This window comes from Mytilus californianus, unplaced genomic scaffold, assembly GCF_021869535.1.
Source record: "Mytilus californianus isolate M0D057914Y unplaced genomic scaffold, xbMytCali1.0.p SCAF_6, whole genome shotgun sequence".
Taxonomy (NCBI): Eukaryota; Metazoa; Mollusca; class Bivalvia; order Mytilida; family Mytilidae; genus Mytilus; species Mytilus californianus.
This window is the reverse complement of record NW_026262712.1, coordinates 105,787,236-105,804,641: the sequence shown is the minus strand read 5'-3', so window position 1 is coordinate 105,804,641 and position 17,406 is coordinate 105,787,236. Positions and strand designations below refer to the sequence as shown.

At 29.9% G+C, this 17,406-nt stretch overlaps 1 protein-coding gene across 2 annotated transcripts in view; it reads left to right on the top strand.

The window, feature by feature from the left end:
• LOC127706466 (adapter molecule Crk-like) overlaps nt 1-16,546 on the top strand; it is a 28,438-nt gene extending 11,892 nt beyond the window's left edge. Inside the window, exons 4-8 of one of the 2 annotated variants that reach the window (XM_052211093.1) lie at nt 8,119-8,292; nt 9,539-9,565; nt 10,560-10,649; nt 11,184-11,261; nt 12,351-16,546. In XM_052211093.1, coding sequence (XP_052067053.1) covers nt 8,119-8,292; nt 9,539-9,565; nt 10,560-10,649; nt 11,184-11,261; nt 12,351-12,479 — 498 coding nt within the window. In that variant the 3' untranslated portion in view covers nt 12,480-16,546. The remainder of the gene's footprint in view (nt 1-8,118; nt 8,293-9,538; nt 9,566-10,559; nt 10,650-11,183; nt 11,262-12,350) is intronic. The other variant, XM_052211094.1, reaches the window with a different exon arrangement.
• Nucleotides 16,547-17,406: the final 860 nt, after the last annotated feature.

Below are 17,406 nucleotides of genomic sequence, written 5' to 3'. Positions count from 1 at the left end.
TATGGGGTTTATTCATTAAAAAAGGGGGGATTTTCCAGTTTTCAGACAGTAACTCAAAAATGTTTTCAGCAATTCTTATGAAACTTTGATGAATTGATTATATCTATTGATGTAAGCTCCCTTTAGAATTTTATAAATTTTATTTGTTTATAGTCTGACAACAGATTTACTAAGTATTGCGCAACAGCATAGTGTATTGCACAACAGCAAGAAATCTTTAATTGAATATAAATTCAATTCATCTAACCAATTTCAAGTTCTTTGACTACATTTATTCAGAAACCTATAATATGTCAAATATTTAATTACAATCCAAATTCAGACCTGTATCAAGCTTGAATATTGTGTCCATTTTTGCCCCAACTGTTCAGGGTCGGACCTCTGCGGGGGTATCCAGCTGCACTCAGCGAAGCAGTTTATTCTCATTGTTGAAGGCCATACTGTTGCCGACAATTGCTTACATCCACTTCATTTGAACTTTGGTGGATAGTTGTCTAATTGGCAATCATACCACATCTCCTTATTTTTATAAGATGAATACTAGGAAAGAGCTTAGCCTTAGGTAGTATCATTTTATGAGCTTTGTTTGATCTTAATGAAAACAACAATGTACAGTATAACACCATTGATGAGACAGAAAATGTCTAAAAATAAAACTGTTCAAAAAGTACTTTGATAACAAATTGGAACTCAAAATACAAAATACATAGTTAGAGAGAACCCTGAAAACTCTATTAATCCCTTTTATATTTGTTTGCTTAAGAATTATAAACCTGATAAAATTATGATGATATATTGTGAATTTGTTCTTGTCCTGAACATGCATGAAATATTTGCCCCTGGACATTAAGCAACCAACAATCAATAAATGCTTAATTTATGTGCACAACTAAACAGGGAAGTAAAAACTATAAATGGAAATTGAAAATATTGTAACTGTAAATAGTATGGGAAACAACTCTAAACTGTATCTGTAAATCTAACCAATAAAATAAGGAAATACAACTCATATTGAATAATATAGAGGAAGCTAGAAAATTCTAAAAAGTTATCTTTTGCCAGAACAATGAAATTTCTATGAAAAAAATGACTTCATTGATAATAGCTTAAAAAATCTGTACCTACCAAGTTTATATTATTGTATTATGTCCTTCTATCAGTCTTCTATGTTTGTAATGACATCAATGGTTCTCCATAAGTATCTCAAGTGTCCATCTTTAACAATATACTTATAACAATTCCTTGTCTAATGTGCACTTTTATTAGACCCTGGCACACTGAAGTGGAAATATATTGTAATTGTTTATGTTCGTCTGTCTGTTCATTCTTTCTTTTTTGCATTTGTTCGTCCAGATTTTACATCTGATGCTCCTCCTAAATCAGAGACTATCATAAATTCTTGAGTAATGACATGGTGCACCTCCTATTTTATTAATTGATACTGGTACTAATGATTTTTTACGCTTCACCAAGCAAAATAATTTCTTTTTCATGTCTACGCAAGACGTAGACATCTTATAACGGAAACTAATTTCAGTGAAAATGTCATAGAATCTCTTTTACATAATACCATTTCACAATCGATCAGAAATTTTTTTGGGGATTTGATTCGGTAAAACATGGACTTTGCTATATCTATATAAATGGTGGAAGATAGGTATGAATTTGTAAGCTCTCCTAACAGTCTTTTTGTTTGTCATATCTTCTTTTTCTGTTAATTATTTCATGGCAATGTAATTAAGATGTGATCTACTGTATAAAATTTAAAAGCACATTTACACATCACTGGCTACAATATGTTGAAACTTAAATCAGTTTGTTTTACAAATTACAAAGAGTAGTACAAAAAGTATGCCTTGAAAGGAATATACAAAATCAATAATTGATAAACAATACAAAACTGAACAACTTTAAGAAGAAAAAAATTGAGATGTGGTCATTACCATCTCCCATGGATGCACTGTCACTAAATAAAAACCCTAAATAAATTTTTCTTTATATTTGTAATAAAATTCCTAGCCCTGAAACTCCCAGTTACTGCCTTTATTGGATTGAATGCCTATACTGTTCATATTTTTTGGAGCATCTTTTAGCTGTTGCAACTCTTTATTTGTATGAGTTTCTGATATATGTATTCTCCAGATTTCCTTTTATACATGTACATATGATATACTTAAACGATTGATATTCTTAAACTTTTTGCAATATAAGTTCCAACTTTTATTTTGCATCTTTTATAAACTTGGAACAATTTAGAGCTTGACAAATTGTTTAAGACACATGTCTATTGTTTAAGACTATATTGCCTTCTAGTTGTCTTTTGGTTTTTTTTTTCGTTGGGTTACTGTCTAATTGATGTATAACCCACATTTCCTTTTATTCATATCTAGACCAGCAAAACATGGCAAAACAGACATAGATATGGGACAGACAAAGATTTTGTTCACATGTATAAGTATTTATTTGATATTTGAATATATTGACCAGGAAGGAAAGGGGTCTTCCTCAATATTAAATTTCACGTGAAATTAATTGCATTGGGTCACATGTATATACTTGTAGGGGAATTTTTATTAGGAAAAACTTGGAAGATTTTTCCTATATTAAGTTGACGGATGTGTTTGTATCATTATTTGACATATCTCTTTATTGTTTAATAAAACAAAGATAGTCAAAATGATTAACACAGACACATAATGGTTGACTGGAGTAGATTGGTGAGTTCAAATTCAGATACACTCATTCAAAAAAATCTTAATTCTCTTATATCATTACAGTCGTGGGTAATTATTTTTGAGATAATGCTGATGTCTACTACTTCATTTTCTGTCTTTTGGCCCGTTTGTTTATTGAATTGAAATGTAGTCCATCAGAATTGATTGCCATATTCATACATTGTTTCTTGTCAAGTAATATCTTGATGAGCCAAGTAGTTGTATGAATTTGTGAAGTGTTTCTTTATTTTGGAGTGAGATTGTCTAACAATTTATTACAGTATACTTTAGAGTTCTTTGGTATAATTTGTTGATATTACCCTGCAGCTGTGTTGTGAAGTGTTTCTTTATTTTGGAGTGAGATTGTCTAACAATTTATTACAGTATACTTTAGAGTTCTTTGGTATAATTTGTTGATATTACCCTGCAGCTGCGTTGTGAAGTGTTTCTTTATTTTGGAGTGAGATTGTCTAACAATTTATTACAGTATACTTTAGAGTTCTTTGGTATAATTTGTTGATATTACCCTGCAGCTGTGTTCTTCAATGCACAGATGAATCATGGTCAATATCTAGCACAGAATTCCATTCAAACAAGTGAAAGGGACCATCTTGAAATTGCACTGAGCTGTGAACTCCAAGTGGAAGGCCTTACTGTGATTTTGACAAGAAAAACAGCAATCAAAATCAAAACAAATCAAATTTGTTTAAAGTCAGTAAAAAGCATACAATACAGTAAAACATAAGCTCTTTAGATCTTTTAAAACTGATGTAATAAAATAAGAGCACTGTTCTTTTTGCTTTTGGTTTTGAAAAGTGCATGTTGTGATTTTGTGTCATTAATTTATACTTTATGTCCATTTTCCCAATTTTACATACATATTGTGTACATGTACATTAACAATACATGTAATGATTCTGGAATGTGAAGTGAAACATTTTACGTTCAAGGAAATGTGTAAGATATTTTTCTCAGTTTTATCAAATTTGTATATGTAGGTATAATAGCATTGTTTTGGTGTATGGATGGTAGAAAAAAATTAATATCTTTTACTCTTTTTATCATAATTAAATCATTTACTACTTTTAGAATTGCTTAAAAATGCAAAAAGTATGAAGTAATATAGTGCAAAGAAAAAGCATATATGATATTATGATGGACTAGTATTTATAGTTCCTGACAATTTACACACAAATCTTTATAAAATTAACAAGCATTAAATTCTACTTCAAGAGGCATCATTAATGTTTCTAAACCTGTATGAACATGCTTTTACATGGATAAGAATGAGTTGTTCTTGTGTTCATAAAATTCTATTTTTTTATTTCCAAACAACAGAATTGCAAAATTGCATACTCTTAATTAAGGCAGAATGTCCATCTCTCTGTCTGAAATACCCTTGTGATTGTTCACAAATCCATACAAGCGTTTTTTCTTTTAAAAATTTTAACTACTGGTAAATGTAACAAAAACTATTGCGGTCGTATATTGGTATGACATTGGTTTTCGCACTCTAACTTTAGTTTAAGTGAATGGATCTCTATGAAATTTTACCATAAGGTTCAATACCACAAAAGGAAGGTGGGGTTTGATTTTGGGGGCTTGGGTACCAACAGTTAAGGAAGAAGGGGCCAAAAAGGGGCCAAAAATAAGCATTTTTGTAACTTCCAGACATAACTTGTGTGTAAGTGTATGGATCTCTCTGACATTGTACCACAAGGTTCCATATCACAAAGGGAATGCTGGGATTGATTTTGGGGGTAATTGCCTCCAAATTTTAGGAATTAGGGGCCAAAAAGGGGCAAAAAACAAGCATTTTTCTAGTTTCAGGACAATAACTTGTGTGTAAGTGTATGGATCTTTATGAAATTGTACTATAAGGTTCCATATCACAAAGGGAAAGCTGGAATTGAGTTTGGGGGTAATTGCCCAAAACGTTTAGGAATAAGGGGCCAAAAATAAGCATTTTTCTAGTTTCCAGACAATAACTTGTGTTCAAGTGTATGGATCTCTCTGAAATTGTACTGCAAGGTACCATACCACAAAGGGAAGACTGGGATTGATTTTAAGGGAATTGCCTCAAAATTTTAGGAATTAGGGGCCATAAAGGGGCAAAAAAACAAGCATTTTTCTAGTTTCAGGACAATAACTTGTGTGTAAGTGTATTGATCTTTATGAAATTGTACTACAAGGTTCCATATCACAAAGGGAAAGCTGGGTTTGAGTTTGAGGTTAATTGCCCTAAACGTTTAGGAATTTGGGGCCAAAAAGGGGCCAAAAAACAAGCATTTTTCTAGTTTCCAGACAATAACTTGTGTTCAAGTGTATGGATCTCTCTGAAATTGTACTGCAAGGTACCATACAACAAAGGGAAGGCTGGGATTGAGTTTGGGGGTGATGAATCATAAGGGGGTTCAAAAAATTTGGGGGGGGGGATTTTTTTTTCATTTTTTTTCTTTAAAATTTTCCATTTTAAATTGGTTATTTCTGATTTATGTATAAAAGCAAATAATAATGATATGGTTTGAATAGGTAAATTAAAAATTTTTAAGTTCTAAGACCACATTCATTCTGTGTGAGAAACCTATGCTGTGTCAAATATTTAATTACAATCCAAATTCAGTGCTGTATCAAGCTTGAATTTTGTGTCCATACTTGCCCCAACTGTTCAGAGTTTGACCTCTGCGGTCGTATCAAGCTGCGCCCCAGCGGAGCATTTTATTTTATATGTAACAATGTTGGTACAAAAATTATTTTCCCCGACACTCTCCTATTGATTAAGATATATAAAAAAAGATTTTCTCGTGGCTGGTCTACGTATATAGTCGAGATACATATGATGAAGACATAATCTTTCGATCAGTAAATGCCAGTAGTCCTTTGTTAATTTATGTTGATCATTGACATTTTGCTAAATTTCTTCTGTTACATTCAAACATTGGACTTGGACTTCTTTTAAACTGAGTTTTACTGTGCATATTGCTGTATGTTTGTTTGTTCTACATTTGCTATAGGTATATAGGGAGGGTTGAGATCTCACAAAACATGTTTAATTCCTCCACATGTATGCACCTGTCCCAAGTTGGGAACCTCTAGCCTTTGTTAGTCTTGTGTGTTTTTTAATTTTGGTTCATTTATATGTTTCAGAGTTTAGTGTGGCGTCCATTTCGTTGAACTAGTTTACGTCATTATTTAGGGACCAGCTGAAGTCCCCCTCCGTGTGTGTGATTTTCTTTCTGCGTTGAAGACCCATTGGTGGCATTGGGCTGTTTTCTGCTCTTTGGTCAGGTTGCTGTCTCTTTAACACATTGTCCTTTTCCATTCTCAATTCTAGAACAAATACGTACACAAAATTAATTACTTCTGGGTTTAATTGCATAAGTTTGTAAAATGAAAAACTTTTGAATCGAGGCGTCTGATCTCAGGATGACATATATACAAGGTTAAAATGAAGTAATTATTTACAAAGTTGACATGGTAGCTATTTTGGGGTTCTGCCTTTTCACTATTAAAACTCTGTCGAGAAAACTGTCTAGTTCTGATTTTTCAACACCTTTTGTGTGTGAATAAAACTGCAAAACACATATGATGCTGCAGTTTTTTTTATTGGAAAATGGAATTTTTTAAGGGTACTCTGTAGTTCCAAAATGATCAAAGTTGTATGAATGAAGAACACCAGTTGCTTAATTTTGCACATAAAATTTTGCTCATCACATAGAGTATCCTCCAAATTTCTCACTATTTCTCTACACCAATAGCCGACATTCATTTCTCACTATTTCAATTTACTTTTCTAATTAACAGGGCAGCAGAAAATAAATTTACTTCTAGCTATTATCTTGGATGTAAAAACTAGGTTGCATGTCTGTCATCTTTATTTACTTCCATTGATCCAGAAGACTTAAACTGATAGTACCATTTTACAAATATTGCAACACATCCCCCAACTATATATATAATAGTATAGTCCAAAGGTTAACCCTTAGATATAAATAGACTGGACAGGGAAGGAAAGATATAAGGAAATAAAAGCTTTAATTAAAAGTGGTGCTTGTGAAACTTTAAATTATAGGCCAATAAAACTGATTTATAAATTTCACAAGCTTATTTAATACATACCAGGTCTGTAATATAATTGAATGATTAATAAGACGGATTTTCTTGGTTGCCATACATCAGTCAGGGTGCAACTGTAAACAGATTTTTTTTAATGATAACCTTTTCCGGTTACAAGGAAAAATTAACATTTGAAGTTTTTTTTTAAACTAGATGTTTTCAGTTGAAATCATGTAATTGTATATGTAGAGAATTGGAAAAAAAACATCGAAATTAGATATTAAAAATATCACGAAGTACATTTCAGTTATAAATTCAGTACAAGTAGTTATAGGTAGTCGGGCTACAGAAAGCAAAGACATAATTCACTAAAACAATTTATATGATATTTCATATCTGACACAAACATTTTACTTTTTTTGAATTACTGTATAAAAGATTCTTCTTTATAGACATTTAAAATGAAAACAAATTTACTGTTGGAGAGGCCTATTTGTTTATCTCAATAGTCCTATATCATTTACAGATATTCATATTTCATTATGAGGGCAATTTTTTAGAAATTTCTCTTTTAATGCTGTGTTCTTCTGCCATGTCTTGATTTCAGTAAAATTAATGGAATATAAATTGAATGAAAAATGAGTGAAATTACGCAAAGAAAGGTAATTATATATTAGAAACAATTTATGCTAGAGTGAAAACTTCAAATGGTTAAAATATCATTGATAAACAAATATTTCCTGAATTTGTGAAGATCAAGGATAGCAAATAAAAAAAATGACATAAATTAATTTAGGGTGAACAGTTATTATACATGTACATTAACAATGTTGTATATCACAAGTTGTATGTAGACCATATTTGATAGTATATTTTCCATATTCAAATTCCAAGAGTACTGTAGATTCAGAAATTATTGCGATTTTGACATGACAACCAAAATTTTAGATTAATTTTTGCGATTACAAGAGAGGCTACATAGAGATATGTGTATCAGATATCAGAATGTGAGTTCTTATTATTGCGATACTCTCCTAGTCAAATTATTCGCATTAAAAAAATCTTCTGAAATACAGTATGTTGGTGATGAAATGAAATAAATGAAAAACCGCTGGAACTGAAAGGGACTTATCACTTACATTTTGTCTCCTTGATGCTACTGTAGTTTTAATGAAAATAGCCATTGCTACCACCATCACATATGTAAGTAAATCAGGCAGTTGAATACAGGATTTCTTTCACAGAGAAATCAAGGTATTTCACTGATACTAATATCTTATTATTTGACATTATAGCTAAACTGTATATTTTTATAAGGTTATAAATTGACTTATATTTTAATTTTTAGGCTAAAAGAGCTAAATATGTAGCCAAGTTTGATTTTACTGGTAAAGACCCTGAAGATTTACCATTTAAAAAAGGTGATGTGTTAGAACTTATTTCTAAAGATGAAAAAGAATGGTGGACTTGTCGTAACAGTCATGGTGATGTAGGACAAATACCTGTTCCTTATGTAACTAAGGTTAGTATACAAACTAAAATTACAGTAACAGTACTAGAGGAAAAGTTGTACTAAGATTTGTTTACCCAGCTATGAAGGAAGGTGGAAGAGCCAAAATGGGGTTGTCAGGGCATTCTGCTCATTTTAAAGGACCAGAGGAATACTAAATTGGAAGGGGTTGGTTATGGGGTTTTACTTTTATACTTTCAAACTTGACTACATAGTAACCTGGAAATTAAAGCAAATAGACCAGCAATTCTGCATGTTGCCTGGCAGTTATAGAATGTCCTGGGTGAATCTTTCATTACTGGTGAGCGGATATAAGGTTAACAACTGTTCTATACACAAGTAATGAGAATGGAGGAGTTAGGGGACACATAGATGTTGTCACGGTGATGAAGAATGTATACTTGTACCTTTGCTGCAACACAATTTACAACTCATATATATTTAAATTTCCAACCTGTCTGCCAATCAGAAATATATATGATCTGGAAACGCCAGCGTATAAAAATTGACAGAAATAATGTACACTTAATATTGATATATAAAAATTGAGGACCACTCACTTAATAAAGCTTATATGAAGTACTTATCCTGTATAAATGATGTCTATTTCTCTTGAATCTATTTATTTCATAAGTTATTTATCCAGGAAAAAGATTATGAATGCATATGTTCTCTTTAGTTGGAAAAATTACCCATAACCATGTAATACTTCAAAGAATTTAATTTGTTTCTTAGTCTTCAGAGTGGTTTCTAAGAACCAGGATACTTAAATCATTCTTTTGTAACCTGTTCCATTATATGATCAAGGTTTACTATTAATGACAGTTTTTTCTCTCAGTGGGTAGTAAACTTAGACAATTTAGATTTCATGTTCAACTTAACAAACATGCATACTAACTTCATTGTTTAGCATTGTGTACCGGTGGAATCTTGAATCTTTGGTTAAAGTGTTATGTGCTCAATGCCATTCAATTGAAAAAGTAAACAAAATTTATGTGCTCAATGCCATTCATTTGAAAAAGTAAACAAAATTTATGTGCTCAATGCCATTCATTTGAAAAAGTAAACAAAATTTATGTGCTCAATGCCATTCAATTGAAAAAGTAAACAAAATTTATGTGATGATTTATTTATGAAATAAACCACTGATTATAGCTTATAGGGCAAGTATGACTAATACTGGAAAGCATATTAAGCCTACAAATTTCATAACAGTGCGATTGAAAAAAGATTTACTCATTTGTCTTATTATATTTAGGAACATACTTCAGTCGTATTTCAGAAGGTAAAATACAAAAATGTATGTTTTTTTAATTAAGCAGGCTTAAGCTACATAGTGCTAATGACAATAAGGAAATTGAGATAAATATTTGCAATCTTTTGGTAGACACTAACTAACCAGTCTATTTTATTTTGCATTTCTGCAGCTTACTTTCATGCTTGAATTGATCAAAATTAAAAATATGCATGTCAAAACTTGCTGTATAACTACTTGACAAGAATTTCTAATTAAATAGCTGAGATGCTTTGATTAAAAATTTATGTCCTTAACAAAGTTTTGGTAAGCTATAATCTATTAAAACTCAACTGGTCTTACTGCTACAGTTTCCTTTGCAGAAAGGGTACTCATTTATTTAGGGCATTTTGGCCTACCCGTTCATGATAAATAAAAAATAAGACCTACAAGGACTGCTTCTTCTTTCCAATGATGGTACTTCTCTGTCATCATCATCTTATGTTAAGTTCTCAGATATATGGAATAAGGATTTATGGTATATATATCATTGATATTTGCCAGCAGCTTTTTAGCATCATGGTAATTTGATGTCAATATTGCTTGAGTATGATTCTATCTTATATTATTTTCTTATGGATGGTGTTATGAATGTGATCCTTTAATTGTAGAAACAAGATGGTATTTCAAAATCCTTGTTTACAAGGATGTAAAATGAAATTTGTGAAGATATTCGGAATACAGTTGCATTGGCCTAGCTGTAGTCCATGCCATATTTGAGATAAATGGACTTAGGTTCAAAAGGATTCTCCAGTCAAAATTAGAATTTTTGTTTCTTCTTAAATCTCATGGAGATTTGAGATTTTTTTCAGTTCTTCATTTTATAGTTTCAGCTACTGGTATAAAATGGTTGAAAGGTGTCCCTCCCTCTCTCTGAAATTGACATGTATACTTTTACCTTTTTTTTGATGACGTAAAGTTGTAGTATTACACTTATCACCATATCCTTGAATTCACTATTATATTTTTATTGTCTTTTTTCCAGTTTGATCCTAACAACCCTCCAATACCTAGTCAGCGACCAATATCAGAGCCTCCAGGTTATATAGATCCTCAAAAACCATCCATCAAAGATGTAAGTTATTTCTTGTTATATGCAATCTTTTAGTGATATTTTCTGCTTTATTTTATGATTTAAGATCAGGTGTATTCAGAAGATAACTTGTCAATATTTTAATGGTATCAAGTTCAGCTGTATTTATTTAAGATTTGCAGTTAACGACCTTTCAATTTCAAAGCCTTTCACATTTCGCATTCAATCTTTTATAAAAACACCGTTTTTTATACTTATTTTGTTAAATAAGAGGTCTAATTTCTGTTATTTTGCATATATTACATTTGTATTTACGGAAACACTATTCTTTAGTAAAGAAAAAACAAAACAAAATAATTGTTATACTTTGGTTATTTTAGAAAGAAGAAATTTAGATTGATAAGTTGGTTTTAGGAGAAAATCGGAAAAATTGAATTGTCTTTTCTTTTGATAATATTTCGCAAAATTGGACAAAACTGGTTTATTATCAGGTATTTCCAGAACAATTCATGGAAGAATTAAATTGATGTGGCCCAAAAATTAGAATTATAAATATATTTTTAATTTTCTTTACAGATAACTTTACCCGCTAGAGCTCTTGTGATTCAACAAAGAATACCAAATTTATATGATAAAACACAATTAAAACTTGAGGTAAGAATACAGAAAAAAATTTTATGAGAAAACACAATTAAATCAGAAAGTAAGGATAACACAATTCATACTGGTTACTGGATCAGAAATAATATTCATGAAAATGTGATCTTCTTATTGTATAGTATAAAACAGATTACTGTCTTGTATCTGTAGATTATATCAATGTTCATAGTGTTTAATGTAAAATTAATAATTCATGCTGTATTAAAGTCCTTAAGAAACAAGCAAACCACTTGCAAAAGAACAGTTTCTGTTACAACTAATCTTTTCCTATGACCAAAAAAATACAAGTCTTTAATAGAAATTTTTTTTAATGGTCTGGGGTGTATGGGGGTAACATGCTTGGAACATTTAAAGTTATATTTGTATAATAAAAAAAAAGATTTTCAGAGATGATAAATAATATGTCCAATTTTGATTTTGACCAAAATAAATTCTATTAAAAAAAAGACAATGAATTGATTCAAATTTAAAAATAAAAAAAAAATTGTCAAAGACGAAGGTGGATCCCCTTGTATTTAGATTTTGGATTTTGGGCCCTGTTTTTAAATTGGTCCTCATTGACATTGAGTCAAAAAGTGAATTCTTTGGGTTCTTTGATATGCTGAATCTAACCATGGTTTAAGATTTTGGATAAAGGACCATAATAGGTAAATGTCAAATTTCGATTTTTTTTAAGACCAGATTTATTCTGTGTAAGAAACCTATGCTTTGTCAAATATTTAATCACAATCCAAATTCAGAGCTGTATCAAGCTTGCATGTTATGTTCATACCTGCCCCAACTGTTCAGGGTTCGACCTCTGCCGTTGTATCAAGCTGCCCCCTGTGGAACATTTAATTTTTATGGCCATCACCCATACAATTGCATTTTACTTTGCATACATAACCACACAATTTGTACTTCGTGACCTACCTCCACCTATACAAAAATAAAGTGCCTTCAATATCAGTGTTTAAATATTTCGGATAGATTTATGGTAATTGGCTTGCACGGAAACTAAAATGGAGGGCAAAATTCAGCATTTCTGCGAATTAACATATTCTTTACCGAAATTTTATATTGTATTGATATATGTCTTTTCAGAAAGGAGATATAGTACTTGTGACTAAAATGAATTCCAATGGCCAGTGGGAGGGAGAAATCAATGGAAGAAAAGGGGTTTTCCCTTTTACACATGTACGATTTACGGACAATGAAAATAGTACTAGCTAGTAGATAATATATGTAACTATGATTTGTTTTAAAATCTATCTTTTATCAGAAACCAAACTTGTTATGATGGATTTGTCTACAGTAACCAAAAAAACTTACAATTATTGACTGTTATGTATTGCAAGACATTTACAGAGTGAGTGGTTTTAAAGGAAATGTGTATTTTGTATTTGAGAGTATTTTTAGATGTCTGTTTTTCATATTTATTTCCTAGGGTTTAAGCAATTTAGAATATTTAATATAATTGTTTTTTGATATATATAACATGTCAGATTGTTTAAGAACATTGTCAGTAACTGTTTTCATTAAAACCATTTATTATGCTATACTCAAGTTATTTCAATTGGGTAATTTACATAAAAAGAGAAGACAAAATGCATCAATATACTATTGTCATAAGGTTTGTTCATAAAATCACTTGTAGGTTGAACATCATACATGTATATATTAGATATTCATATGTGGCAGAACTGGACAGTGAAGCAAATTTTAATGTCAATTCTTAAACTTAAATTTACAAATTTTTTTTCTTTAGAGTATGTCTCAGATCATGATTATTAATTGTCTGAATGATGCTTTTTTGCCTGCTACAACATTTTTCTATTCTTAAAGAAGATCTGGCAGCCTGCCCCAGTTTTTTCACCGTTGTAAATATCAGACATGTATATTGAATACCATACATGTAAATGAATCATTTTAATGTCTATTATCTAAGGATTTTTTCTTTGTGTTTAAATCTAGAAACAGATTGTATGAACTGAGATACTGGGGTAAAATAGTGTTTAAACTTAAATCTCTGCAACTTTTTTTGCAAATGTACTCTGTATTCAAATATCTTTTAAGTCAGTCCTAGATTTCAATTTTTTGTATGATTCTCATTTGCATTTTATAATATGGTTATAAAAGTAATGAAATGATTGACAATCATAAGAAAAGTTTTGAAGTCTTCCATTGATAGTTACAAGTTTATACTCTTTGTTGACATAAGGTACATACATAATGACAAAGTAATAATGGTAATTAATTGCTGCAGAAAGAGAAAGGTCTTTTTATGTGAAAAGTAAAATAACAAAAATACCAAACATGTAAATGAATCATTTTAATGTGAAAGATACTGATATTTTATAAAAGGTGCTTTATTTAATGTTTCACATCAGAATAATCTATTTATATATTTATGTTAGAACAGCTGCAATGTGCTCTTCAAGAAATAGAGGAATAAATGATGATAGTTTATCTTTTAATGTATCAGTTTATACTGCTTAAAGGGACTGCAGAAGCAAGCAGTATGGTATAATTGGGAAGTAGGGTTTTTATAAAAGCTAGAATTATAGCATTTTTATTAAAGTCTCTAATGTAGAAGAACATCAACTTTATTTTCTTCCAAGGTAAAAATAAATGGAAAATACTTTAATTGTATTTATAAAAAATTTTGAACAATAATTAAAGTTTTAAAGCAAGTGTGATGTAAAATAATTAGTGATATAATATATTACAGAGGTGTACTTTTATTGCCAATTATTGTATATACATTTAATATGTGAACTCTACTATAATGTAAATCAAAATCGCTATTGAATTTGCTGCGCTTTAAGCATGTCTGAATGAAATTTTGTCAAGAATTCTTTAAGGCCAATAGTTTTGGAAGGCTTTAGAGTATGCTCAAGGATTTTTTTTGTGATTTGCAAGTAATAGAAAGAATGTAAAGTATATCAGATAATTTGGTCTCTTTTAAATCTTTACCACAAACTGTATTGCAAAGATATAGAAACGAACAATTATAACTGCTTCAATTATTTTAATCTCTCATTAGTTTTTCATAGATTTCATATAATCAGAACAGATCAAACCAATTCTTTGTGTAAGAATGTAAATTTCATGATGACAATATCAAGTGCTCTACACTTTGAACTCTGAGTTTAACCTTTAACCTCGGTATATAAAATCTAATGTGCTGGGAACATGTTTAAATATAAATGAAAATAAAAGGATATATGTGGTATACATCAATTAGACAGCAACCAAACGACACAAATAATTTACAGATGTAAACATACAATCTACAATAATAAACATGTATATCAAGCTCTAAATCAATCAGAGTTTTATAAAGTTGTGAATAAGTTAGACAGAAATGGTCGAAGGTGAAGATATCTCTTTAGTAACAGTCATTATGTTTATAATTTAATTTTTAAAGATGATTTATATAGAACTTGCATCAGGTTACATTAGAGCATGTTTGAACTTTAGTTTGATCCAGCATTTAAGTATAATGCATTTAAAAATACAAACGAATCTTGGAATTGTACAAAGTAGAAATTTGTAAATACTGTACATGTAATTGTATAGCAATACACGTATATATACATATATACATATAAATAATTCAGACTAGTTGATTTTATTTTATTAAGTTTTGAGGTTAAATATTGTAAATGGTATACATATATATATATATATATATATTATTTGTTTAGTTAGATACATTGGCACCGTTGTAAACAAATAGTTTTATAAGTAAAATATACAATTTTGCAATCCCTGCAGTTCAACCTTTTGAACAGATTAATTTTTCACACTTTTATTTTTATCAATTCTGTTATAGAACAACAATATGGAAGAACCATAGAATACATATGAAAGTATATTACAGTCTTAGCGCCTACCCTCAAATGGAATAGCTCTAATGTTTGTCACATTACAAAATAATTAGCTCCTTATTTGAGTTTAAACTGTAGCAAAACATATATAAGTGGTAGATTTTAGTTCTTATATTCACTTTGAAATCCAGATGTAATTGACGAGAGAATTTTTAAATGGGAGCTCATTACACATTTTTTCCTTGTAATTTTTATTTAACAATTTTTAAGTTACAGATGAGTCCACTAAAATTAGGAGAAGCATAATATGTTTTCTTAGTGACAGTTACACATTTTAAGTCACAACCATTTTCTTTTTGTACAAGTGCAGAAGCTTATTTGGGAGCAAGAGATTTTTAGGATTTTTTTTTTATTTGATGTCACTCACAATTTGATTTGAATGATTTTTTTGACAAGTACCGTTAAGTATTGGAAGTCTTTGTACTGACATATTACCTCAAATGGTCAAATGCAGGTGTATTCTAACATAGATATCAGAGCCAGCTTCTTTTCTTGGCAGAGTTCTTTTATCAGAAGTTCCATCATTCTCAAGAAAAACAATGTTGTTGAAAATTATTCTATTTGAAATAAAAGATGTAAATAATAATTATATATTTTTCTAGCTAGTGCTAAGTTGTTAATATCTTTGTTGGATTTAAACCTTTCCCCATTTTTGATTAGTACATATATCTGTTTAAACATTTTTAAATTATTTATTTTCTTGACAAAAGTATTTCTAGATGAACTGAATAAAAAAAAAATCCAACTAACCGCATTTCACCTAGTAAGTCCAGAAAGAAGTAACTTGATTCCAGAAAAATAATTTGAAATATATAATAAGTATATCTGATGAAAGAAATTTTTGAGTAAAACATGTTATAAGGATAGAAACACCATGCTTCAGATTGATCAGTAGTTTAAATATATGGGACAATAATTTTCATTGATTTAATTGGTAAGGGTGAATCATGAATTATAATTTCCTGTGTACTGGAAAATTTTTATTTTTTTTTCTTAAAACACAAAAATTTGTACATAAGTCTTTATTATATAAAGCCATTCTAAAGAAAGGATAACTCTCTTCCAAGGACTTTTGTGTTATACACAGAAGCAGTATTTTTATTAATCAACCCCTCAGTAAGTCATCTCAATAATAAGGCCATAAGTCCTTTGAGTGACCTTATGAGGGATGGGGTGGAGAAATCAAGTTTACCTGAACCAATGGTTTATCACAATACATGCTTCATGAGATATCAGAAAAATGGCTGTTCTTAGTTGTCCTATTGTAAGACTTCTGTAGAATAATGATATATGTAATTACGTTCATTCACTTATAAACAAGAAATATCTTTTTCCTTTCTACCTGTATCAAGCCAATGCCAAAAAACAAGAACCTGTGATGCTTAGAAAATAAAAGCAATCAAAATATTTATGGTTTGTTTTATTCATTGTCATAGAGTTAGATCTCATTCTTTAAGGTCAAGGAACAGTAAATAGGCTATGTCACAGATTTTGGTAAAATTTTCCATACAATATTTGCTCGTTGAACTATAACTGAAAATCGAAAAAAATAATGGATTTCTCTCTTTTATTATCTGAAATATTACTGATTGAATTCTTTCTAAAAAGGTAAACATTTGTATAGAAAAAGATAAAATCAGTGAAAAATGTTCTTAAATTTGTCTTAAAATCATAATATCTCCAATTTCAAATACATAGATTTTTCTTAAAAAACTCTATGCTCTTGATATATAAATTTCTGTCTTAATGATCTAGAATAATCATATGGTCACTGACTTCTGTTACCTAGTTGGTAGTGAAATTTTTGTTTAAAAAAATGACGTGTTATGGCATACAACGCGATGACGTTACGTACCTTAAAAATGAAGTCTGTTACCCTATTATTATTTTACATTTTTAAAACAGAAATTTATGTATCAACAACATACAGTTTTTTAAAAAAAAAATCTTATGTATTTGAAATTGGAGATATGATGATTTTAAGACAAATTTAAGAATGTTTATTGCAGATTTTATGTACTTTCTATACAAATGTTTCCCTATTTCAAAAGAAATCAATCAGTTATACTTCAAATAATAAAGGAGATAAATCCATTTTTTTTTTATCGATTCTCAGAGTGCAACAAGCTAAGGTGTATGCAAAATTTTACCAAAATCTGTGACATAGCCCAATTACTGTAACTTGACCTTAAAGTTAATTAGATCAAAATGCCTGCAGAATAGTCAATATGTGATGGCATGTAACGAAGGCCATTAGTCGAAATGCC